Here is a 25,637-nt window from a genome sequence, read left to right as displayed (position 1 = left end):
CAGGGGTCAGCCCAGGAGTGCTGCAGGTGACAGGTGCTCTTGGTTCTGTGCCCCAGCCTGGCAGCCAAGGGCTCCCATGCAGATGGGCTCTGGACTGATGTGAGAGAGGAGGAGGGGGCAGGGACCTGGACACCAGGACAGGGGATGGACCCTGGTCCTTCTGATCGCTGGCCCAAGCCTTGGGAAAGCTCATCTGGGTCAGGAGATGGGCTGCAGCTCCCAGGTTCCCTGCCCCATGACTTGCTGTGGCCCGGGCCACATCTGAATGCACCAGCTGCCCTCATCTTCAGAAAGCCTCGCCTTTGGAAGTCCTTGCCAGAATGACCCACCCCCAGGCTGGCAGTTCTAGTTTAGGCTTGGCAGGGCACGGAGGCTGCAAGGGCAGGATTCAGGAGGTGTGTGTGTGAGCGTGTGCACGTGTGCTGAGCTCTTAGGAGGGCTGGGAGTGAGTGAATCAGTCAGCTTCATTCCTCCAACAAGCAAGGAGTGTTCGCAGGTCATCAGAACTCAACAGATGGTGTACTGGAGTCCTGTTGGGCCATCAGAGTCAGTGGAAGTGACAGAGGCAGACAGCTGACCCCCAGGAGATGGTGCTGTGACCTCCAGTGGCCAAACTAGCCTGAATACCCTTCCTGAGGGCTGCAAATCCACCCAACCCCAAAGGTTGTCTGGGGAGGTGGGACATGAGCTTCAGCTGGGGCCAGGGAGACCCTCAGGAGGGTAAAGGAGGAGACTCATGGGCAGGGTTAAAGGGAAGTTCTGAGCTGACCCACAGGCTGCCTTCTTTGGGGACAACCACTGGCTGGAGCCTTGGCCCTGCACTAGAGTAGGAGGGGGAACTGTGGATGTGGTGGGTATGGGATGGGGAGGCAGGTTTGGAGGGGCTGAGGACCTCCTGTCCTCCTCCACATGCTGGCTCCTCTGCAGCCTCCTCTCCAGAGAGTTCTGAGCTGCCCCCTTCCAGGGACCATGGGCAACTTCCTGGGACCTCAGACCCAATGGGAGGTTTGAAAGGCCTTGAAGAGGGCAAGTTTCTAGGGCTCCTGGAATCATGGCCTGTGGTGGCAATGACAACCTTTCCCCTCCTCTGTCCTCTGCCCTCCCCGCCCTCCCCCTGCCCACACCCACCTGGGCCCCACTCACTTAAAATCATTGTAGTTGGGAACCACCCTGGCAATGACCACCATGGGGTCTGGGTTGTTGACCAGGGGCTCGTTGACTCCGCGGAGAAAGACCTGGGGAAGAGAGGAGGCAGGTGAGCCTTGGGTGGCTTTGGGCCCTCTCGGGGACAAGGCAAACCGACCTGCCATCTTTCTCCCCAGTAATGAGCTCATCCCTGCCTCCATCTGTCTCACTTGGTTCTTTCTCTGCTCAGGCTGCCCTCCTTCAGGCCCTGGGCTAGGCAATGGGAAGGCAGAGGGAGAAGACACAGATTCTGTCCCCATATATCTCCACTGCCATCCCAAGCAACTCCTGATCTGGCTCCTGGCCCTCACCCCTTACCCACCAAATGGGCTCCCACTCGCCCCTCAGCCCTCACCCTAACTCCCCCAGCTGTGATTCCTGTGGCTCCTTTTACTCCTCTGACCCCCATCACTGGCCTCTATTCTGCTCCCAACCCATCCCCTTTCCCAGGCAGTTTGATACATGATGGCAAAAACTGCTTTTGTAAAAATGAATTGGACCATGTCATTCTCCAGCTTGAGACCAGCAAGGACCATCCTCTCACTGCCCTTAGAGTGAATCCATGGCCAAAACCTGCATGTGTTGGCCTGTCTGCCCTTGGCCCGCATCTCCACCAATCCCCAAGTCCTCCTTTGCTCCAGCCTCTTTTGTCTCACCCCTCCAATATGCTCACTTGTTTCTGTCTCAGGGTCTTTGCACATGCTGATCCCTCTGCCTAGACCCCCCCCACCCCCACCCCTGCAACTCAGTGGCTGGCTCCTTCTCTTCCTTTAGAGCTTAAATGTCACCACCTCCGGCAGACCTTCTGTGACCACTCTTCCTAAAGCAGCCTGCCCCATTCTCAGCCCCTGGATTGCCTCTTCTGTACCACTCATCATAACCTGTGTTCATTCTCATTTCTTTCTTGTTCATGTTCTGTCCGTCTGACTAGAACCCAGGCTCCACAGGGGCGGGGACCATGTCTACCTCATTCACTGCTCTTAGCAAACGCCCCTGGCACAGAGTAGGAACTCAGTGTGTGTTTCAGGGAGAAATGAGCTCCACTGATGAAGGAGAAAAGTGGAGGACAGGGGAGGGAGAGGCTGAGTGTATTTCTGAGTGAGAGAGAGACAGACCTCTGATGCCTGGGGGGGGGAGGGGTGGCGTGGAGAGGGGCCAGGCAGTGGCCTCAGGCAGGGGCTGGGCTTGAGCTGCTCTTGGAGGGTGGATGGGGGTCCTAACTACAGGGTGCACAGGGGAAGAAAAGCAGAAAGAGAAGGGGCTGTGAACACAGCTGAGGGGCCACTCACAACAGCTGGGTCACTATGTCACCCTGGCCAGTCCTCGCTCCACCCTGGGCCTTAGGATCCCAGCTCATACACTGAGGGGTGGGTCCATACTGTCCCCAGTCCTCCTAGTCCTGACCTTCAATGGGAGGAGAGTGCCTGGGAGTAGGGGCTTGTTCTGGCTCCTCTCCCTTTCCTCCTCCCTGAGCACTCCCTCCTGGGTCCCTCTGCCAGGACCCATCTGAGCTGGTGCCACACAAGTGTGAAGTAGTAAGGCCTTAAAATAATAGTGCTTAGGGTCTTTCAGTGCTTGCTGGGGTCCCTGGAGACTGAGTCCCTGCCCCAGATTCAAAGGACTGGATCTGCTGCAGGTATTACAAACTTTGGGTGGGGGCAGGAGTCTGGGCTGAGGGAGTCCGCTGCAGAGCTGTCAGGCCCTTGTGCTCACAGGGACGCCAACAGGTGTAGGGGCTGAGAGCAGGTCTCCAAGAGGTGGGGGGTGGTGGCTAATTTACACCTGGTCCATGCTGAATGGTCAGGTGTGAATGAGATAGGCACACTGCTCATGACAGCCGGTGAGTGACAGAAGCAATTTCTCTGCACACTGTGCTCTCCAGTCTGCTCTCAGGACTGGAAGGGGGGACATCTGTGCTGGGGCCAGGGAGTGGGCGGAGTGCTGGAGACTCTACCAGGTAAGTCCGTGGGCTGGGGTGGGTGTAGGGCAGATCCTCGGTGGAGATACCTGCAGGCCAGGGTTCTGCTGGGTCTTAAGGATGTGGCCTTCTCCCTGTGGGATGTGGCCTGGGGACAGCAAGGCCAAGCTGTGGCCACTTTTCCTACTTCTGTGTGTGTGTGTGTGTGTGTGTGTGTGTGTGTGTGTGAATTGCTGGCAGGTCTCAGGAAAGGGCATGACATAAAAGGGAGGGAGATTGGACCAGAGGGACCCTGCAAGTCACACACACTGGCACCCAAGGTGGCTGTGGGGAAGCAGAGATGGGGGCCAGGAGCTCTGGACTTCCATTCCCAGGCTCTCCTTGGGTCTCAGTGTAGCCAGCTGTGAAATGAGACTCAAGAACAGTTCTTGTCCTGCCAGGCTTACAGTGCTGTGGAGTACATCAGATTGGCCCGGCTGGGGCAGGGGAAGCCCAGAGCTTGGGCCTTCTTGGCTGCTCCCTCCGCCCCCATCATACTCAGACCAATGCTGCATTTGAATCTGTCAGCCTTGGGCAGTTTGAAGGCTGTGGGGGAAAGAGAGGGTGTAGGTTCCTGGACATCTTTCTGGAGCACTGCCCATCCTCCTGAGGCTGCTGAAAGGCTGAGGGGTAGAAGGTTGGGGATGGCATGTGTGGAAGCTAGGTCCAAGCTGGGCCAGGCCTGGAGGAGTCTATGTAAACAGTTGTTGAATGGATGAATGAATGCCTAATTGGAAGGCCAGCCAAACCTCTTCAGAAATAGGACTCAAAGAAGAGGGGGGGGGCCCTAAAATTTGGGGCTTGTAAGCCCTAGATCAGGGGTCACTACTGCAAGAGGGAGAGAACATGAGAGAAAATAGGAAGGGACTATGGGCCAAAGTGGGACGCCACCCCCGTGAGATTCAGGCAGACTTAGGCTTTGGTAGCCTCCCCTTCTCCATCCTGCCTGCATGGTGTGTGGAGCAGAGCAAGAGATGGCCAGGTTAGGGTAGGACTGTGTGCCTGGAAGTGCTGGGAAAGGTTAGGCATCCTTTTCATCTCCATCCTTATCCCCATCATCCCTGACATCCCAGGGCTTGTCCTTCACAAAGTCCTTTGGCTATTCTTGAAAGGCCCTGTTGGTTTCTTCCCCAGACACCCCTCCCTGCCTTATAAAGTCAAGCCAATTGGAGGTGGTTAAGGGCAGGGCCTGGGGGCTGCTCAAAGCTTGTCTCCCCCCACCCCTGCCCCAGGCCCCAGTCTGGCACCTCCAGAGCTGTGTGGTTGCTGCCGACGTAGCGGGGGAAGAAGCTGCCCTTCCGAACGATGGTCGCGTACAGTTGGGTCTTGGCAGTGGCTTCTTCAGCTTTTCCAGACTGGGCGGGCTTGGGTCAGGGGGAAGGAAGAAGACACACAAGAAGGAGAGTGACTAAGGGGAAGCCCCTGGCCATAAATCCAACCCTCTGCAGACAATCACTTGGCATTGCTCCATCGGGGCTCCGAGCTGATAATTAAAGCTCATGGTCCCCGTGAGCCCTTCCAAGATCAATATAATAAATCTTCCCTTTTCTATTTGAATATTTCATCGCCCTCACAAGGACCATTGCCTGCCTGCTCTCTTTGTGAAGATGTGATAACAAGGCCTGGGTTGTAAGTGGCCAGAGAGCCAGAAGGCCTGGGTGATGATTGCAGAATCACAGCTAAAGCACTGAGCCTTCCAGGTGAGTCACTCATCTCTCTGGACCTTCCTGTCTCTGCCTGCCCCAGGTACCTCATCTAGGCTTAGGGAAGGTGCTTAAGGAAGGTAAAGACCCCTAGGTCATGGTTGAGGAGGTGCTTGGAAAGAAGATCGGTGCAAGGCTTGGTGGGAAGAAAGGAGAGGAACAAACTGAGCACCCACTACGTGGCAGGTACTTTGCCAGGGGCTTTATGCCCATTGTTGCAATTGATTGTCCAAATGCTTGTTCAGTGTCTCTCTATTTTGCCAATGAGAAGTGGAGGCCTAGGGGGTTAAGCAGCTTCCTATGGGTACACAGTTAGCAAGAGGCAGACCAGGGATAGGAATCTAGGCAATCTTGCATCACATTGTTCTTTATTCCAAGCCACATTAGGGGTCTGGAGGGCACATTGAGGGGAAAGTAATGCTCTGTTCATCTTAGCCCACTGCCTAGCACATAGTAGGTACTTACTAAGTACTGGAGCCATGAAAGAGTGAGTTCTCCCTTCCACCAATCAGCACTGGGGAGAGGGAGCCGATGGGGGAGTTGTCCTGGGAAGTTCAGGCCATGGACGGAGATGCCTGAGACTCCCCACTCCAGGCTCCTGCCCAGTTGCCTACTAGAGGGGTGCACTCCAGGGAGCACTTTCTCTCCCACCTGCCCCAAATCTTCTGGGCCTTCCTCCTGCCAAGGCAGTGTGTGGCAGCACAGAAAGAACTGACGTGGGAGACAGGTGACCTGGGCTCACCCTCCACTCTGCTACTCATTCGCTCTGTCACCCAGGTTAGGAGGATTCCTCTCTCTGGGTCCCAGTCCTATGTATGCAAAATGTAATTCACCTTGAGGATTAGAGATGGTGTCTGGCCCAGGACCTGGGACATAGATATTCTGTAAATACTGTATTTCTTTGCTTTTTAGATACAGTCCCACTTTTAACATACATGAAATCAGAATATATCTTTCCTTGGCGTATTTATTTAATGTAGTAGATGTTCCATGCTATTGGGCTCTTTTACAGAGATGAATTTGGAGAATTCCAAATTCTCATGGAAGTCATTCATGTCTACCTGCCAGGAGCTGGGTTTCCTGAGCCCCATATGGTCCAAGAATTGTCATACTGCAAGGTGAGCATGGGAAGCTCCGAGGGAATAGCTGGGGGCATCAAGGTGGTTCCCACCTGCTCTCCCCTTACCTATCGCAGGCCCTCACGGGCTCAGGGCTCTGACTCACCTTCACTAGCTCAAAGTGGTAGGGGTGGAAGACACGCAGGTACTTGATAGGGATTTGGTAGGATAACAGCTCCTCTTTCTTTTTATTGTCCATCACCTTGAGGACCACATCTTAATAGAGAAAAAAGAGCACAAGGTCAAAACAGGGCTTAGCTGATCAACATCCCACCCAGTGAGGTGAGCCAGTGGGAGGTGAGACATTGCCCAGAGCAGGCAGCAGGGGCCCTGCTGAGGAACTAACATGCACATGTACACATGTGAGACACACGCACACACACACACAAACACACACACACTCACACACATTCACAAGCGCTGTTTGAGCCCTGGGCCTAGGACAAGTCTCCATGTCAGGTGCTGTTAGAATCCAAAGATGCAATTCTGTCCTATGGTCCAGAAACTCCAAGCCCAGAGATGGACACACCCAGAATGGAGCCCCCATGTCAAGAGACACACATATGCTGGCACAGAGACACACACACAAGCAGGAATAATACCCCTTCCTAGGAGCCGCTTCTCTTAGTCACAGACACTCTCACCAGCTCTTCAGGCAGGGAAGGGAGGGCTTACCTCCCACATGTTGCAAATGGGGAAACTGAGTCTCAGTAAGGAAACAGGATCTGCTCAAGAAAACTTGCAATACAAATATCAACAAAAGTTTACTCCAAGGAAATGAAAACTAGACTAACACTATAAACAATGCAACACTTAGAAAACTCCCTCCATGGGGTGCCTGGGTGGTTCAGTCGTTAGGCGTCTGCCTTCAGCTCAGGTCATGATCCCGGGGTCCTGGGATCGAGCCCCACATTGGGCTCCCTGCTCAGCAGGAAGCCTGCTTCTCTCTCTCCCACTCCCCCTGCTTGTGTTCCCTCTCTCACTGTCTCTCTCTGTCAAATAAATAAAATCTTTAAAAAAGAAAAAAAGAAAACTTCCTCCAAAGAGACTACATTTTGTCATTAAATGCATGAACTTCAGGATGAACTCTGGGGAGAATGCCAATGACCTGGAAATAATCATGGCAATCCTGCTTAGTGAGCACATGCTGTGTGCCAGATACAGGGATGGTTGCTCCTGAGTCACTATTCCAACAAATCCCCACCACAAACCCTCAAGTAGGAATCACCATCTCTGTTTTTAAAATGTGATTAGTGGAGCTGAGAGTGGTTAAATAACTTGATCACCATCACAGAGATAGTAAATGGCTGATGGGAGAGGCTGAGCTTGTGATCCTGGAGGCATCTCTCCACTCTGGAAGTCTGTGGTTTGAGGGAGGAGAGGAGATGGGGAAGGGGGAAAAGGAGGGAGGAGGGGGAGAGAGAATAAGAGAGATGGAGGAAGGAAGGCTCTAAAAGATTTAGAAAAAAACGGGAAAGGGAGGATGGGAAGGACAGGTGTACCTGATAGAGACTGGAGTAGACCCAGTCTACTTGAGACAAGGACACATCAGCACCACGGACAGCTGCCGGCAGGTCGGTTCGGCAGGCTGGGAGCCCCACGTAGCTCAGTCACTTAGAGTTGGGTGGGTCATTTGCATTTTTTAAAAGATTTTATTTATTCAGTTGAGAGAGAGAGAGAGCACAAGCAGAGAGAGAGAGAGTAGCAGGCACCCCCACTGAGCAGGGAGCCCAATGTGGGGCTAGATCCCAGGACCCTGAGATCATGACCCTAGCTGAAGGCAGTCACTTAACAGACCGAGCCACCCAGGTGCCCCTGGGTGGGTCATTTGGATAAGTGTGTGGAGGAGGAAGAGGAGGAGGAGCCTTTGCTAATTACTCTTCCGTTCTTCCTCTTCCCCACAGCTACTCTGGATACATAGAGGGAAAGACACTTGCCAAAGTCCCTCAAGAGCTGGCCATATGGGATCTGTGCTAAAAGGAAAGAAAAGGAAGTGGGTACCCAAAAGACTCCAGGTTGTCTTGAAAGAAGTAGAGTAAGACAAAGGATTTGAAGTGAGCAGACCTGGGTTCTAGTACTAACACACCAACTTGCTCTGTGATCTTTGGTCAGTCACTTAACCTTTCTGAGCTTCATGTCCCTGCTCTGCAAAATGTTAATATTTTAAAAAGGAAAAACCTTGTCCCTCTCCTACTATTGTTGCGGGGAGGGAAATGTGTTTTTCAAGTTATGAAATTCTAAGCAAATGCTCCTTGTAGTTGTCACTATTTTCCTCCTCATTAACCATCTGTAGTGCTCCGTATACTCACCCAGCCCTGAGCAGAACTGAAAAAACTCAGCTGGAGGATTCCAGTGCTCCCAGCCAAAGCTTCAACAGTAGTTGTGGAAGCTGTAGCCCCTCATGGCCACTATCTATGGGCCCTAAGTCCCCAAATCTGGTTGGAATTTGCTGAGGCTGAAAGAAGGGTGAATGTCTTGCATTTTTACCCCCTACCCCCATCTTTGGAGCTCTGTGTGGGCAGCCGGCAGATGAGCTGTAACTGGGCGGAATGGACAGCCATCCTTCCCTGTTCCTGTCTCCATGCTACAAACACGCTTCATCAGCTTCTTCTCTGGGCATTGTGCCCCTCCGGCCTCCCACGGCTCCCTTTGTGTGGCCAACAAGCCATTTCTGCCACCCCCCTGCTTTAGCCCTGACACGGGTCTGCAACTCCCCTTTGCTTTTCATTAACACCTCCTTGAGCTACCTCCTCCCCTCCCCGCCACCTCTTGGCTTGGCCCCCATCTCCCCCACCCCCACCACAGACATCACCACAGCAACCGGTTCCAACCAGGTTCCAACCAGCATCCAGCTACTTCAATCTGCAAAGAGGAGACTGCCAATATTCCCTGCCTATCCAGGAGGCCTTCCCTACCCTCTTGTTCTTTCTGCAGTGAGTCTTATCCCCTCTCTGCTGCACAGATGGGCCCCAAGGCCACTGAATCATCATGTCCTTTCCTATAGTCACTCCGAATGTGCAGAGCTCAAGGTGGGGTGGGATCCCAGGTCCACTCACCACAACCCCTAACTTCCTGTCAGCCACATAGATGCATGCACACACGCCCATATACGTACACACACTATACACACGCGTACTGCCAGGCACACGCCACCTCCCAGATAAATCTAGGCACACACACAACACATTGTTGCAGCACACACACACACACACACGCGCGCACACACACACGCACGCAAGCCTATGGCAGTCACAAGCTCGTACTCACACACACTACTTTCCCACATACACGTGGACCAGCAGGCAGGCATTCACAAACAAAATACATGTGCATGAAATCCTAGGTCAATTTTCCCTCCTCTTCCACATATTCTTAATTCACCCCAGCAGCTCCACCTATCCCTTTATAGGCAGAAAAATATCCTTTGGCTTGACCCAGAACTAGCTTCTTGCCCTTTTATTGATGTGTCTCCTTGTGCTTTGCTTCTCTTCCCTTCCCCTGTCCTTAGCAGCTGGCTTTCTGTTCTTTGTGAGGCAGACAGGAGTTCTAAGTCCCTAGTGAGATTTCAAGGGGAGAAGCCAAGCCGGTCCTCGGAGGGAAGGACCACCTGCAAGACGGGAGCCTGAGGTTCTTCTGACTTGATAAGAGCAGAGATATCGTGGGCACCTGTGGGTCTGTGCTGACTAAGCCTGATGCCAGTGCCCACAGCTGTCCTGGCACCTGCCAGTCAATACTCCTGTGTGCCCAGCCTGAGCTCGCCCAAGAGCAGAAACCACGAGCGCACACGCATATGTATGCACACCTGTACCTGGAGATTTCGGGATGAGCCCTGCCTTGAAAAAGTTAAATTACTTACAGTGCTAGAATTTGCTGAAACATAGGGACTGGAAAGGCTTCCGGGGGTGGAGGAACAAGAACTAGGAGGCAGTTTCTACAAAAGTGCTCCGTGGCCCTCAGGAACACTGCTATCTGACTGTGGGCAGTATCAGGGAGCCAGGGCAGGATAAGGAGCCGTTCTAGGGAAGCAGTTAGAACCCTGGAGCTGCAGTGAGAGCAGGTATGCTGATCCTAGGTCCTCCACTTACTGACTGCATGAGCTTGAGCCAGTTATTTAAGTTCCCCGAATCTCAGTGTTCCCATCTAAGCAATGGGAGCAGCATGGCTTCTCGCAGGAGGTGTGACTCCGATGAGCGATGTGTGAGGATGTGCCAGGAAGCTGCAATGTGCTGTTTCAGTGAGAGGAGGTAGTAATAACAACCATGAAAATGATAACAGTGGCCATAAAAAGATAAGCTTTCCTTCTCTGGAAAATTCATTTATGTGGAACAACTCATTTTTCGAGCAGACCAAGGAGATGAGGCATGACAGTGTTATGATTTTTTTTCTTTAAAGTGCTTTTAACTGAGCCCAAAGAGGTGTTCAGGTGGCTTCCAGCTGAGTTGAGAGGGAGGCTGCTTCTGCCTCACACCCCTCCCCTGCACACCAGCCCCCTTTGCCCCTGCCTCACCTTCTCGCCCCGCATCCTCAGCCTGGAGCTCCACTTTGACCGTGTCCCCCCAGATGGGGGCTTTGGTGGGCTCCGAGGTTACAGATGTGACTGCCTTAGCATTCTGGTTCTTCGTGTCCTCAGATGTGGTTTTCCTGGGGAGGGGAGGAGCAGGCTGAGTCAGAGGAAGGGTGTCCAGTCTGCTGCTCAGCCCTCCTGGACACGCTGTCCATAAATCTGAGTAAAGGGTGGACGGAGCATAACGAGCTCCCTCCCAGGCCGACACACTCCTGTCATCCTAGGCCCAGGGGACGCTGGGCCTCTCTCCTCAGCTGCTCTGACTGCCCGGGTGACCACACTGTCTTGCTGACCACTGCTGAGGCCTTCACGTGGACTCAGGCACCAGAGGCCAGGGCTGGGGATGGGAGCAGGGATAGACGCCTTGCCTGTCTGACTTCCTGCCCCCTGCCTGGGCCGGGCTCCCCAGCAGGCGCCTGTGTGCACAGACTCCCCATCCTGACTCTCTTCTCTAGGTTCTGTCCCCTGGGAGGAAGTCTCTGGGCAGGGCGGCTGTGTGGTGCCTGCCTGGCTAGCTTCTCCTTTGACCTTCATTTCCCTAAGCTGCTGGCCCAGATTCCTGAGGCTCAGCCCAGCTCCCCGGGCTCTGAACCTTTACAATGGAGCACACTCAGGCTCCTGCCTTCTGCAGCATCCACTGTGCGCAGGGCCATGGGTTGGACACTGGGAGCCAGGCATGGGACAGGGCAGGGGGTGGTGAGGGGTTGTGCAGGGCCAGGGTGTCCAAGGTGAGGCTGGAGCCTGGGCCCTCTGCAACCCAGTGCATCCCACAGGTATCTGAGTTAAGTGTCCCTGAGCTGCCGAGCCATCAAACAGTTCAGCGAGAGAGTTAATACTTCTTCTGTTGAGGAGGTTATTATGTTGGGGCTGTAAATGGCACCGCTACACTAACTGCAGCAATCATGGGTGAGGAATCATCCCAGAGCCTGGAGCAGGGGAGCTGCACCACGTACTCGGGAGGGGGAGGTGCCGCCGATGGCTCCTCAAGCAGAAGCACAGATGGTGTCCTTACCAGCCTTGGAACCACCCCCGGAGGCCCCCAAAAGGAGCGTGGGGCAGGCGAGTTGGCCCAGAAGCTCCGAGCCAATGTGCCCCACATGGTAGCTACACCAGCCCGTGGCCTTCTCAGCTCATCCTACTGTCCTCCAGGAAGGCTTCTGGCTCCCCCTCACCCCCCAGGTCCTCACTCTGTCCTCTGGACCTGAGTGACATAGCAGCCTGGATCTTTGCTCCCCAGTTGTCTGTAGGACTCCCGTGGACAACCATTCTTGTGAGAGTCCTGTCTCTAAGCTCCGGCGGTCAACTGAAAACTCCCCTCTGCTTCGGCTGAGAGGCAGTGTGGCGCGGTGATGACCGCAAGGTCCCTGGAGTTCCAAATCCTAGCTCTGCCCCTTAGTAGCTGCGTGACTTGGGCAAAGTACATAATCTTGCTGTGCTCTACTTCCTTCATCTGTGAAAGGGGGTTGATAATGCAGGGCCGTTGTGGGCATGAGATGAATTCATATGTGTAAAGCACTTGACATATTGTTAAGCACCACGACGGTGTGAATAGTAATAATCATAATAATTTTAATTGTCCTTGGCCTGGTGTCCCCCCATCTTGACTCCAACTCTGGGTCTACAACTGGGGGTCTCTGGCTGCTGTGACCAAGGTGTGGGGTCCTGGAGAGAGTACTGGCTTCAGAGCGACACACAACTGGGTCTGAGCCCACTGTAACCTCTTAACCAGGCCACCTGCCCTCTCTGAGCCTCAGTGTCCAGCTCTGTAGGTGGACCCTCCCTCCCAGGGCGGTTATAAGGACCAGGAAGAAAGCAAGTTAAGCTCCCAGCACTCAGAGGGCCCCAGTTCGCGTTATTCCCTCCTTTGTGAAACAAGCTGGGTGTTTCTCAAAGGTGGCTGACCCAGGGCAGCCCGGCAGGGGCCGGGGAGAGCTGAAGGAGGGCTGAGATGCAGAGGGCCGTGCCTCCCAGACACATCGCCTCCCCACACCTACAAAGGGGGCCCCGCTGGCTCAGGGGTGTGTGGGAGGCTGCTGGGCTGGAGAGGTGAAGGCCTCGAGGCTGGGAGGTATTGGAACCCTCTTCCTTCTGACTTGGTGACCTCTGCTAACTCAGGGGTGCAATGGGAGCCCCTCCTCCTGCCACCCTGTGCCTTGCACTCTGTGTCAGGACGAAGTCAGTCCTCTACACCGCAAACACCCAACCTGCCCCTGCAGTGCACGTGGTGCTGTGTGTCCCTGGGGGCTTGCCGGCACCCAGAGAGGAGACCTGAGCCGAGGGACCTGAGTCACACGCAGTGCAGTGACAGACCTCAGGCTGGAACCCATGGCCTGTTCTTGCCAGCCTGTCTTCCACCCTCCTGAGAGGTGGCCTCACAAGCTCCTGGTGGGAGGCACTCCAGGTAGAAAGAGATGGGGACGGGCAAGGGACAAGGCCAAGGGAGCCTGCAGGTGCTGACTCTGCTCAGGCGTAGAAGTGGTTAAGCAAACCTCCCTTCCCTCCCTTCCCTCAACACACGCCAAAGAGGTCCGTCAGGGCTAGGTGAGTGGAGGCTGAATAACTCAGGAGGGGTGAGGCCCCCCGGGGAAGGAGGGAGGCTTTTAGCAGGTGGAGGGAGGCTGTCAGGATAATGGCTTTTCCTGGCACAGCTGACTCCTTCAGGCCTTGATGCTATTCTAGAAACTGGAGATCTAGAGGGCTGAAGGGGACCAGCTCACTCCTTGCTCCTAGTCCCCGAGACCCCAAGTGCCCTGATGGGGCTCGGGTCTCCCAGTGCAGTTTTGGAGCCAGGGAGCCTCTTCAGGACCTGCCCACACACGGCCCAGCTGCAAGAGCGGGATCTTCCCTCTGGTCCCTAAAGCCCTGGCCTAGTTCTAGCCCACAGGCCCTGGGTGCTGCCTGCTGTCCCGGGGCTCAGACTTCATCCAGCCATGGGGGGGCAGTCACACCAGGATGGAACTAGGGTTCGGTTCAGAGGCACAGTTTAGCAATCCTGAGTCTCAAGCTGCCAGGAAAAGGAAATCCCTCTCTGCCAGCCCCCACCCCCACCCCCCAGCACCCTAGAAGGATGCGTGGATGTTGGCAAATGAGCCAGGAGGCTCCGGGGCTCCCACCCAAGCAGAGGCTAGGGGTGAGGCCTAAGCACATCTGTGAGTGGGAAGGAAGAAGATGGATTTTGCTTTCCTTCTCCGAGGCTCTAACTAAGGGAGATGCATGGTCTGGTCCCCAGGGGCTGCAGCTGCCAGGGAGGTGAGCAGTGGGGTGGGTAGCAAGGGGCACTGATGGGGAGGGGGAGTGCAAGCTCCTGAGCTGCTCCCCCACCTGCCACCCAGCCTTTGAAATGCCCTCTAGAGCACACACCTCTAGGGGTGGGACCTGTGTGTGCCATTGTCCCTGCCTCCAGGAAGTCTCCCCTGACCGGCCTCTTCTCTGCTTCCCCTCCCTCAGCGCAAGCGCACAAGCTTGTGTGTGCATGCATGGGCACATGCATACACAGACACACGGGCTTCCCTGGGGAGGTTTGTGTGCCACACTATACCCCATCTCCCACCTCCCAGGCCTCTAAGCCGCCCCCCTGCACTTGCCCCGCCTGTCCGCTTGGTCTCCCACGCTCCTCAAGGTATCAGAGCATGAACAACTGTCAAGGTCTGGCCTCCTCCAGGGCAGGGCTTTGGAAGCCCAGGATGCAGACCACCTGGCTTGTCCTGAGTGTTGCTCCCAGGGAAGCCCCTAGGAGATCAAGGGGAAGGGGAGGATCCCAATTTGAGTCTGTTCGGGCTGCTGGGGTCCTGGCTCGGCAGGACCCTGAATCCTGAAAGGCCAGAGAGATGTTCCCAGAAGCCCCAAGGAAGGAGATGGTCAGGCAGAATAAGAATGGACAAAGGGCAGAACCTTCAGGTGGATGGATAGTACAACAAGGGTTCTTGCAATCTTTTGATCTGGTCCTGCACAGTCCTGTTGCTTGCTCACCTGGGAAACTTAGAGGTAGGTTCCTCTAGGCCAGGTGCCAGGTGTGTCATGATTGGGCCCCATTCTGTCCTGAGAAGGCAGGGCAATTCCCCTCTACCTGCACCCTCCATGCCGGCCTCTGAGCCAGGAAGTCCAGCCTCCCCAACCTTCTGAAGTTGAAGAGGCAGCCAGACTCCCTGGCACAGGCCTACTTCCATCCCAGGAAGGCACAGAAAAACCCAATGATGTGTCTCATGCCCAGAAGCCCAGCCTTATGCAACAGGGGTAGGAGGGGAGAATTGGCCCCTGCAGAGATGGTCACCCAAATGGGGTGGTCAAAGGCTGGATTCTTCGGATTTTGACCCTGCCTGGGCTGGACTGGGGAGGCAAGGTTTTCTGGAGGATGCAGGGCTTGAATAGATGGAGAGGAGGACCTTCCCACTTGGAGGATGGAGCCTGGGGCTTACAGGGGCAAGAAGAGTCTCATGGGCAGGTGTGGTGAGGGCATGGCTGGCTGATCCAGGGTCAGTGTGCTGGGAGCATGGGTAGTCAGAAGAATGAGGCTTGTGGTCCTCCCTGACCTCGCTCCTTCTCCAGCTCTCTTCTCTCCACACCCATGTCCTCTGAGGCCAGACAGGAAGGAGGGCAAAGCCCTGCCCTCATACCTCTGACCTTGGCCAAGCTCCCCTGGGATTGCTGGGCCAGAAGATGCAGTCAGGGCTCCACAAAAGCGGAGCTAAGATCCCAGGTAAGGATGTCGGGTCTGAAGCTCCCCTCTCTCCTCCCACTTTACTGCGCCACAGCCCATCAACATCAGTGCCCCCCACCCCAAGTGTGCCCCGCCCCCAGCCGCAGTGCAGCTGGTTCTTGTGGGTTCTGAGCTCTTGGGAGGCTGCCACTTCAGGCATGAGCAGGGCTATTATTCTTAGCAAAGCAATGGCTCTCATCCTGGGTTTCATTTATTAATTGGACTCTAATGAACCATCACTAATTGCTGATGGTGCTACACCAACTACAGGTGGGCCTCGATGGAAGGAGTAACGGCCCCTGGAGCGCTGAAGGCCAGCCAGTCCCCCAGCCCCCCATCCACGTGGGCCTGACTGCTCTCCTCCGCACCTTCAGGCAGGGAGCGGGGACTGCTCTGGAAATCAGAAATGGGTGGGTCTAGACACTCCTGGGCCTTCAGGATGGGGACTGAGGGTAGCCTGGGATGAGGGAGATCTCCCAGGGGGAGGACAGATCCAGGGAGAAGCCAAGGACTGAGCAGGGAGCACCAACATGTCTGGGTTATAGAGAGAAAGGCTGCCACAGAGGAGGCACCAGAGAGAGAAGAGGGACTCAGGAGAGGCTTGTCCTGGAAGCAAGGAAAGAGGGGGCTTCAGGAAGGGGGGCTGTGCCTTTGAGACGTGAACAGAGAACGGGCATCCAAGGGGAGGCCACGGGCCCCAGGCGGAAGAGGACGCTGGAGAAGCCGGATGCGGAGGCTGAGTCCGAGCGGGCTGGGGGTTCAGGAGGGGCAGACACGGGGCAAGGCCCAGAATTCAACTGAGCAGTGGTGTTTGGTCTGCACACAAAAACCGGCTGATTTCACACAACGATCTGGATTTCTGGCTTCTCACGAAATAGAGCTGACAACCTGAGCCCGCGTTCCTCCGAGGCAGGCACCGGAGGGGCTGATGAAGGAGCTCTATGCTCCTGTTTGTCTCACACACCCGGCTGCTGTCAGCATCCGTGGAGCCGGCTCCTCCCGCCTGAAGTCACCGACTTTGTCACCCCTGGCGCCACTCCCTCTGATGGAAGCTCAGTGTGTGTCGGGGATGGGAGGTGACAGGAAGGAGCACAGCACAAGGGCAGGAGGAGCCTGCCACCCTCTTGGATGGATGCCAGACCATGCAGCACCTGACCTGGAAGCCTGTGGGGGAGGCAAGGGGGACAGAAGCCGGACCGAGCCCAGAGGGAGGACCCAGCCTCCTGGCCACTTGTGATGTCCGGGGCAGGAGGAGGGGCCCTGTCAGCAGCTGTGCCCATGCTCAGAAATAAGCAGACAGGACAGCCTGTGCATAATGCAGTGAGGACACCAGGAGGGTCCCCACTGGCCTGTCTCATGGCCTGAAATCTTCCCATTAAAACTTGCTTCTCTTAGTAAGCACTGCCCCCCTTGGGCTGCTCTCCAGGATTCCGGTGCCTCTGGGGAAGGAAGAGCTCAGGCTTTTTGGGTCTGAATAAGTGTTTCAGGCATGAGAAGACCTCAGGGGCCCTGCATGGTGGTGGTAGGGGAACATCTGGAAAGATCCTTGTGGCTGCAGTCTGGCTGGGGGGTTCTCAGGCAACCCCCCTTTAACCACTGACACCAGCTGTGTTTACAGCTCTGGGTTACAGGGACGTTCTCACTGAACAAAAATTCTGAGGCTCTGAGCCTCAAAGGGACTGACATCATTTGGAGCAGGTGCAGATGGGCCAGGTCACAACATAGGCTGGGGGCCCTGCAGGGGAGATAAGACCCAAGATTCTTAGGCCTCCCCTGGGCCTTCTCCCCCACACTGTGCCTTTTTTCCACAAGCATCCTGCTAGGAAGGAAGGAACCTTGGCCTCTACCAGAGTGAGTTGCTAGTGGCCAAATGGAGACCCTTCCCTTAATCTGCTCCACTCTCACTGGCCAGCCCTGTGACCTCAGACAAGTCCCTTCACGTTCCTGGGTCTTGGCCTCTTCGGCCATCACATGGGGCTTATGCAACCTGCCTGCCAGGGTGGCTGGATTAAAGCCAGAGTGTAAGGAGAACTGAGCTCTGTGAGAGCTCAGCATGGGCCACCAGCAGCAAATGAGGGCTGCTTTATTCCTGGGACTGTCCCGTGATCCCTGTCACTGTGTATTACTGCTGTATTTGCTGAGCCCAACCCTCTGGCAGCTGAGACAAGCTCCCAGTTCATCTGTGAGTCATGCCAGGCCTCTGCCTACTCGGCCCAAATCCCTGCCCTCTGGGCCCTTTGGTCAAGGCCCACAACCAGATGGGGGAAGATGTGGGCAATCCAGATCCCAGGAGGGTTCTTCAGACTGGTCCCTGGATCCTCTCTAGAAGTCTGGGTTAGGACCCCAATGCCAACAGTCCCCTTCTAAGAGGGGCAACCACTGCATGAAGATCAAGTCAGGGAGTGAAGTTGAAAAAGCTTTTAGATTTGGAATCCTGGATCCTGGCTTCGGTACCCTCTAGTTCTGTGATACTGGACAAGTCACGGAAACGCACCGAGCCCTTAGTAACCTCATCTGTAAAATGGAGACCATATTTTACCTAGCTCAAAGGACTAGTGATGATGATGAAATTATGAAACACATACACACCACACACACACACACACGCACACGCACTCCTAGCATATTTGCTGGGTACATGGTAGGCACTTAGTAAATGTACCCTTCTTTGACCTTCTCTTACCAGGAACTTATGCAATTGCCCTACTTTCAGTACTTTCTTTCTTCATTCAATTAGTCATCAGGGTCGAGCTCAGTCTGGGGCTCAGTGTGTGATTAGGGCTCAGTCTATGACCAGAGTCAGGGCTCAGTGCATGACCAAGGTCAGTCTCAGTCAGGGGCCAGGATCAGGGCTCTCAAGCTGATCCAAGAAAACCAAAGATCCTCTGAGTGTGACTGACTGGCCCTGATCTGTGCTTTGCCCCACCCACTGCGCCCGGGCCAAGCCTTCCCCAGGCACCTGGAGGAAACAGCACTTCCCCTGTGGGCCCTGGCTCCGGCCCTGTTCCTTAGCTCGGGGCAGCCAGCAGTCAGAGAAGTAGCTGCCAACTGGCAGCCCAGCCACCAATCCTTTGGCCAAGGGTCTGAACCCCACAGGCTGTCTCCTGGCTGGCCCTGTCCCCACACCCAGCCTGCTGGGGCACCCCCAGACTGTCAGGCCACTGCCTTCCTGGTCCCTGCTGTGCTCTGATTGGCAGGCCTCTCCATGCCAGGCTGGGAGGCAGGTGCTGAGCACTGCTCAGGCCCAGATGGGTCAGGGGAGACCCGGGACCTGGGCACCGGCCCAGCAGACCTGGGCGTGGAATCCGTCTTGCATGTACAGCTGGGGCTCTTGTAGTCTCTAAAGAACTGAGACTGATTCCCAGGCCAGAGCACAAACCAGCCTGGCAAGCCAGGAACAGCATGGAGACCAGAACCGACATGCTGGCCACGGGAATACTGGAGACTCAGAGACGGGCAGGGACTGGCCTGAGGTCACACCGGGAGTCAGGGGCAGCGGGCCGGATTCTGGGTTTTCCTGACCCCATTCTGGCTTCTCTCCACCGCCCCATGGCTTTCTTCTGATCGCCTTGTGTGCCCACTGTGGGCACTAAGGATACCCCTCACTCCGTATCATGCTTTACACCTGTCAGCGTCTCCCATGGGCTCTGCCCTCTCCACAGCCCTCCCAGGCAGGTTCCCAGGTGAGGTACTGGGGCTCTGAGGCGAGAAGTAACTTTCCCAAAGTCACAGAGCAAGCTAGAAATGAGGCCGGATTCATTCAACAATTATTTGCTGACAGCTTTCTATGTTCCAGGTACTTTGTTAAATAGTTGGGGTAGGATGGGGAGCAAAACAGACCTGGTGGTCGCTTGTGGAACTAGAGGGGCACCATGGGGGTGGGCACTGAGGAAGAATATGCCAGTGATCCCATAAAAGCACATCAAACATGTGGATCTGCATCTATGGCCTGCGGAAGCGTGCAGTCCCAGGAAAGTACCGAATGCGGGAAACGTTGGCCTGGTCTGGGAGGTCAGGGAGGGCTTCCTTGAGGTGGGGAGAGCTGGGATCCAAAGAGGGGAGGGGAAGGGAGAATGTTCTTGGGGAGGGAGCGTGAAAGGCCTAGAGTGGGAGGGAACGGGGTCTGTTCAGAGAATGGAGAAACACCTGGTATGGCTGGAGCCCAGAAAGGGAGGGGCGGGCAAGGATCCAACCACGCTGGGCCTGGAATCTTCTTTACCCTGGGAGCAATGAGAACCCTTGGGGTTTGAAGAGGGGCAAGATCAGATGTGCTAAGAAGAAAACAGTGCAGTAGCCTAAGGTCAGGGAGCTGGCAGAGAGAAGCCGCCAGATTTCAGAGATAGGAGAGGCACTGACAAGCCAGGGATGGAGTGGAGGGGGGCTGCGGGATGAAAGAATGTGATCACCCACACCAGGATGAGGATGAGATCAACAGAGCGTACAGAGGAAGAGGAGTGACTAGGGTTGAAACCGGGGACAGGCCAGCATCACTAAAGATGAGACGCCCAGCAGACATAGGGTGAGGCATGGCCGTCACCTTAGAGAAAGCGATTTCAGTGGAGTAGCGGGGGGCAGATTGGAAGCAGGGCGATGGCCCGGATGGAAAGAGGCAGAATCACAAGATGAGCCACAGGGACTTCTTGGTCTGGGACAGTCGCCAGCTAGAGGTGCACCCTATTACTAGCTGGGCTGGAGCCTGCACAAGGAGGGACATGACCCGGCCCCCAGCTAGGGAGTCCCCATCGTTAGACCTGGAACTCTCTTCAGCTCCCCACTCGTGGGCTGAATGAGTAAATGGCTCTGGGGTACTCTCAGGCCTAGGCTTTCCCTCCTACCCCACCACTGCCCCCGTAGGTCTGTCTGCCTGCTGGGGATGCAGCAGGGCCCAGGGAGAGGGGAAGGAGGCTGGGACAGGAATCCCCGCAGGTGAGACACCCGGGGAAGACAGAGAGCAGGAAGCTCAGCCAGGACACCAAGCTGAGGGAACCAGAAACACAGGCAAGAGAGAGATGAGAAAAAGTGTTTTGAAAGACGATGAAAGATTAATAATACTAATCTACATTCGATACACTTGAAGCCTTGCAATATTCCTCATGAGCAAAAGGAGCGTGGGTGGGCCTGGCTTCATCTGTGCTTGTGGTCTGCTTTGTTAAGGGGCATGTGCAATCAGGACATCCAGGGGACTCCGGATTCTTCCCCCGCCTTCTGGCTTCCGAGGGTCTGGGTCCTCCCTCTGGGGTTCCTGCCTGGGGCCGGGGGCTCGCTGTGAAAGCCCCTTTCAGGTCCCCGACAGCTGGGCCTGCATTCTCCAAGCCCTCCCTTCTGCTGTCATTTGCATCTCATTAGCACCCCGGGGGCTGGTGGCCCCTGCGCCGCCTGGAGCCCAGGAAGGCGCGCTGCAGGCTGAGCTGGGCTCTGCAACCGGCCCCCTCCCGGGGCTGGAGATGGGTGCAGCCATGCGCTCGCCCCGCCGCCCCCACACCCCTCACCCAGGCTCCGGCCGGCTGGGCTCCCGCTGCGCGTTCCCATGGCAACTGGTGGGGGGCGGCGCGGGTCGCGGTGCCTGCCGTGGAGCAACTCCGCGCCCCGCGCCCCGCCCCGCCGCCCAGGCTGGCCTGGTGATAGGCAGGGCCTCAATCTCCCGAGATGATCGGCGATAATTGGTTTATGGAAATAGCTGAGGGGAGAAGGCAGCTCCCTGCCAAGCCCACTCTCGGCCACCTGTCCCTCCTCACCGCGGACATGGAGTTGGGGGAGGGGAGGGCCGAGGAGCTGGGTGGTGGAAATGGGGCTTTTGAGACAAGCAAGTGTTCCACCTGTTGGTCTCCAGCATGTCGTCTAGCCTCCTTTCAACCGTGCGGGGGTGCCGAGGTTGTCGTCCTACTGACTGGCTGTCTCAGTGGCTCAGCCCGGCTCCTTAAGCTGCTCCTTACGCCTCAGTGGCGCCTCTAAGCCTGTGCTCAGGCCTATGCCGGGAGCCTTGTGGGGGAAACGGAGGAGCGGGGATCTGTGCTCTGGAACCGCACCCCAGTTTGGGGACGGAAGAGCAGCAGCAGGTACTCTGAGAGTACCCCAGAGCCATTTACTCATTCAGCCCACGAGTGGGGAGCTGAAGAGAGTTCCAGGTCTAACGATGGGGACTCCCTAGCTGGGGGCCGGGTCATGTCCCTCCTTGTGCAGGCTCCAGCCCAGCTAGTAATAGGGTGCACCTCTAGCTGGCGACTGTCCCAGACCAAGAAGTCCCTGTGGCTCTTAATACAGCACCAGAGTATTAATAAAGTGCGTCAGCCTCAGAGTTGTCCCTGCTGTGTGGCTCCAGAGGAGGGAGGGCTCAACTCTGGTGGCTGCCTGGAGGAGGAGGAGCCTGCGAGGCTTTGAAGGTGAGATTTCAGCAGGTGTTGGGAGAGGGCTGGGGGCAGGCACTCCCGCAAAAGGAAATGTGGGCCAAAGCCCGAGGTGGGCACTGAATGACTGCTGGACTTCGTAGAGGAGGGGAGGTGTAGAGTAGCTTGTGGGGGGGCTTCCACTGTTTACAGAGGGGCTCAGCTTGTGGCAGGGCTTACCGCACAGTGCCTTGTCATCAAGATCGAACGCATGTCCGGCATCCCTACCGAAGGCTGGCTGGCTGGCTGGCTGGACACTGTGTCGCCCCTTGCTGCCCTTCTGGAGGCCTGAGGCCCGTGAGGTGGGCGGCAGACATGGGACACGGCAGGGCAGGCCTCACTCAGGCACCAGGCTGTGAGAAGTGTGCGCCCTGACCGGCTGGCTGGCGGCGGGCATGGGGTGCTTTAAAGGACCAGAGCTAGGGAATCCCGCATGAGAGAAATGACCCAAGAAATGGTGGGGGCCAAGGACGAGGACGATCGCGAGGACCTACCGCAGAACTGGACTTGGTGGGATCGGGCACCCAGAGGCCAGGAGAGGCGGGCTCGGGTCTTCTTCCTCTGACCACCATCCCACTGGGAGCCCAGCCCAGGCCTCTGTATGCAGAGGCCGTGCCTCCCTAAGGTCAAACTGTGGCCAAGCTGTGGGATCAAGGAGTGGCTCTTCCTTCCTTCCACAGCCCTGGTGAGCAGCTTCCCACGCAGCGGGGAAGATGTCAGCCTCACGTGTACAGAGCTTACAGCCCTGTGTGATTCACACTTGGCTTTCCCCTCCAGGTATCACAGTCCCGCCCCCAACCTTTGGCTGCTCCAGTTCCAAATATCCAGAGACTGGTTTCTGCTCACAGCCCCTCCTCCCAGCACTACTTACACTACCACATAGGGCCACGGCTCAGAGTCATCCCTGCAGGAGGGTAGGTTGATGGCCCCGTGGAGAGTGACCATGATGGTCTCCTTATTAGAGGGGGACAGGTGGCTGGTGACAGATTCCACACTCCGGAAGGTGTTCGGGGGCTCCTCTGGGCTCTCCGCGACCTGTGGAGAGAGCCAGGGCTGAGTGGTCTCCTCTGCGGTGGTCAGCTGTCCTTACTGCCTCCCTATTAACTCCAGTCCCTCACTGCTCCCCTCCGGGTGCCTTTCCCTCTGTCATCCCCCCACCCAGTTTGGAACTACAGGGCACTTGCCTTTGGCCCCATTTTCTCCCTGCCTTTGTCCCACACCCTATGTCCGCCCCAGCGATGCGTCACTTCCTGTGGAGACAGGCCCTCCCCTCTCAAGTCCAGTCTCACCGCTAAGCCTTTGCTTTTGCAGGTGTTTGCCTCTAATTCCTAAGTCCTGCCTGCTTTCGAGGTCCTAGCAGCTGGCCTTCTTCGGTCTCTGTAACCTCAGCCCAGTCCACCTGTCACTTCAGGTCCTTCCCATGCACAGCCCTTTACAAAGTTTATCCATATCCATGGAGTCACCCAATGCATTAATGAAAAGGGATGAAGGTGTCTGTCCCAGATGCCCCTCTATCTTCCACCCAGAGAACCCTACAGACCAGGAAGACAGAGAGGCGCCTGCCTGCACATGGGGCCTCTAGGCTGGTGGCCCTAAGCAGACACACAAGCAGGAGCTCAATAGCTCAACAGCTTGGGGATTCAAGGCCCAAAGGACCATGGTATTGAGAGCTGCTGAGAGGAGACAGAAGCAGCAGCCGGGGGGAAGTCAGGGAAGGCAGCTGGGAAGAGGAGGCCTTAAAGTGTTGGGAAGACATGCACGACTGGAAGGACAGGCTGGAAGCTAGAGCAAGGCTGAGAAGTGGGGAGGGAGCTTCCCACAGCTCAGGGCAGGCTCATTTTGATTCTGGAGGCAGGACGAGTCAGGGAGGATGGCAGAGCCAACAGTTTGTGAGCAAACACTGTGGGTTGGGGAGGGTTGTGGACATGTGGCTACTGTGGCTTGGGCTGGTCTTCTTCTGCACTGGCTGGCTGACTCTCATTCCCTGTGCCTGGACTTGACACGGATGACCCAGATTTGCCCTTGCGAGCCTCATCTGGCAGGAGGCTCCCCCCATCCTTGTCCCTAGCTGATGTGAGGGGCAACAGAGGGGCCCTCCTGGCCTGGTGAGGGAAGCAGTGGACCTCCTCAGCTTGGAGATGGGGCCCCCGAAGGGTGACTAAGGGTTGCCCTTTTATCTAGAAAGTTTGGCCTGTCAGAACCTGCATTCCAGGCCAGGCCCTGGTAGGGGGAGTCCTCAAAGTGGGAAGTGTCCATGGAGACCGAGAACAAAGTCCTGTGACATAGAGGGTAGACAGAGGCCAGGAAAGGAGTGAGGACCTCGTTCTGGGGACCGGCTTTGGTGCTGGGAGCAACCACACCAGGCTGGATCCTCTGGCTGAGGCCTGATGAGCACTGAGTGTCAGGAGAGCCGGGTTTAACTGGGTCTGCCCCTCACCATCATGGGACCTGAATCCAGTCAGGCTCCGAGAGTCAGTTTCCCCAGCGGGAGGCTGTGGGCTTGGAGCAGCTGGTCTGGAACCTGCCCTGCTCCCTGTGTGAGGGCCCAGGCTCCCCACACATTGTCTGCTCCCACCCTGAGCCTGGGGGTTCTGGGCACAGTGGATCCATCCCTGTGGCTTGCTCCCTCACTTCCCAGAGGTCTGACGTTATCAGAAAGGCCTTCTCTGTACAAGCTGTGGTCCTTGCCTAACAAGATGACTAATTAGGAGGTGAGAACCCCACCTCCCAGCCCCAGAAGTGCCAGCCCTACAGAGAAACCCCCCCGACTGAGGAGCGCCCCCTCCCCAAGACCCAGTGGGGCCTGTCACCATCTGCAGAGGTGTTGAGACTTAACCCTCCCCGTCTCCTCTGTTCCCCTGCCAGGCCAGGGTGGAGGAGGGGAGGGAGGTCAGTGCTCAGAAGGAACCCCTACCGGATGGGATGGAGGGGGACTGGGGCGGGGGGTAAGGGAGGGTGGAAGCAGGCACAGAGCCACCCCTCCCCCTCATAGGTCAGAGATGCTCACTGCTCATCCCCCATAACCCACCCCGCTTTCCTGCAGGTTTAGTCTCCTGGTTTAGGGGTATAGGAGCAAGACCAGTAACCTGTGGTGTCGAGAGATATAGGTTTCAGGCCAGCTCTGCCCTAACTCCCTGTGGGGTCTTAATATTCCCGCCTGGTCAGTGGGGATATCTGGGATGGTTTGTAGTTCAGTCTTCCTGGTAACAGGCCTAAGGCTCCTGCAGTGAGGCCAGGAGAGGCGACTCATGTCTCCCCAGTGCCCCAATTCCCAGGAGCAGCCTAAGATGGTGGCCCCATGCCCCTGTTGCTATGGGGGTACAGGGCCTGTCCCCAGCTTCTGAGGGCCCCAGAAGCAGCACGGCAGCTGCCCAAGGGCTTTCACTGACTCCCTGGTAAACCCAGAGCCCAACTGGTGATTTGAAAGACCAGGCGCATGAATTGTGCCCCCTCTCTGTCCCCTACCCGCTCTGTGCCTCCCCTTGTGGGACAGCCTTCTGGGAAATAAAGCTTCCAGGGGGGCTGACAAAGACTGCTTGTGCTTCAGTTCTGGGCATGAGGCCAGCTACCAGGCTGGTACCTCCTGGTGAGGCCGGCAGGCATGTGCCCGCTGGGCAGGTGGGGCCCAGAGCCAGGGAGGCCTGGGCCCAAGTGGGAGGCCTGGAGCAGGGGCCGTGGGCCAACCTGTCTGCCTCCCCTTTCTGCCTTCCTACGTCTGGATGAGAATCTGCAGGCTTCCCTCAGAGAAGTGCCTGCATCAGGACCAATGCCCGCCCCCATCCCTTCAGTTTCCCAGCTGCATCACAAAGGTTTTGAGTTAAAAAATGGTCCTTCATGGGCCCCTGGGTGGCTCAGTTGGTTAAGCGACTGCCTTTGGCTCAGGTCATGATCCTGGAGTCCCGGGATCGAGTCCCGCATCAGGCTCCCTGCTCAGCAAGGAGTCTGCTTCTCCCTCTCCCGCTCCCCCCTCTTGTGCTCTCTCTCTCTCTCACTCTCTCTCTCAAATAAATAAATAAAATCTTAAAAAAAAA

The 25,637-nt window shown here is 56.4% G+C and overlaps 1 protein-coding gene across 1 annotated transcript in view; it reads right to left on the bottom strand.

The window, feature by feature from the left end:
* CCDC33 (coiled-coil domain containing 33) overlaps positions 1–25,637 on the bottom strand; it is a 100,759-nt gene that overhangs the window by 57,316 nt on the left and 17,806 nt on the right. Inside the window, exons 3-7 of the mRNA XM_034994166.1 lie at positions 22,478–22,625; positions 10,471–10,604; positions 6,070–6,179; positions 4,390–4,506; positions 1,144–1,235 (exon numbers count right to left, since the gene is read on the bottom strand). Of these exons, the coding sequence (XP_034850057.1) occupies positions 1,144–1,235; positions 4,390–4,506; positions 6,070–6,179; positions 10,471–10,604; positions 22,478–22,625 (601 nt within the window). The remainder of the gene's footprint in view (positions 1–1,143; positions 1,236–4,389; positions 4,507–6,069; positions 6,180–10,470; positions 10,605–22,477; positions 22,626–25,637) is intronic.

Source organism: Mirounga leonina, unplaced genomic scaffold (genome assembly GCF_011800145.1).
Source record: "Mirounga leonina isolate KUSES-001 unplaced genomic scaffold, KU_Mleo_1.0 Mir_91, whole genome shotgun sequence".
In the NCBI taxonomy this organism is placed as follows: domain Eukaryota; kingdom Metazoa; phylum Chordata; class Mammalia; order Carnivora; family Phocidae; genus Mirounga; species Mirounga leonina.
This window is presented reverse-complemented; position numbering and strand designations above follow the sequence as displayed.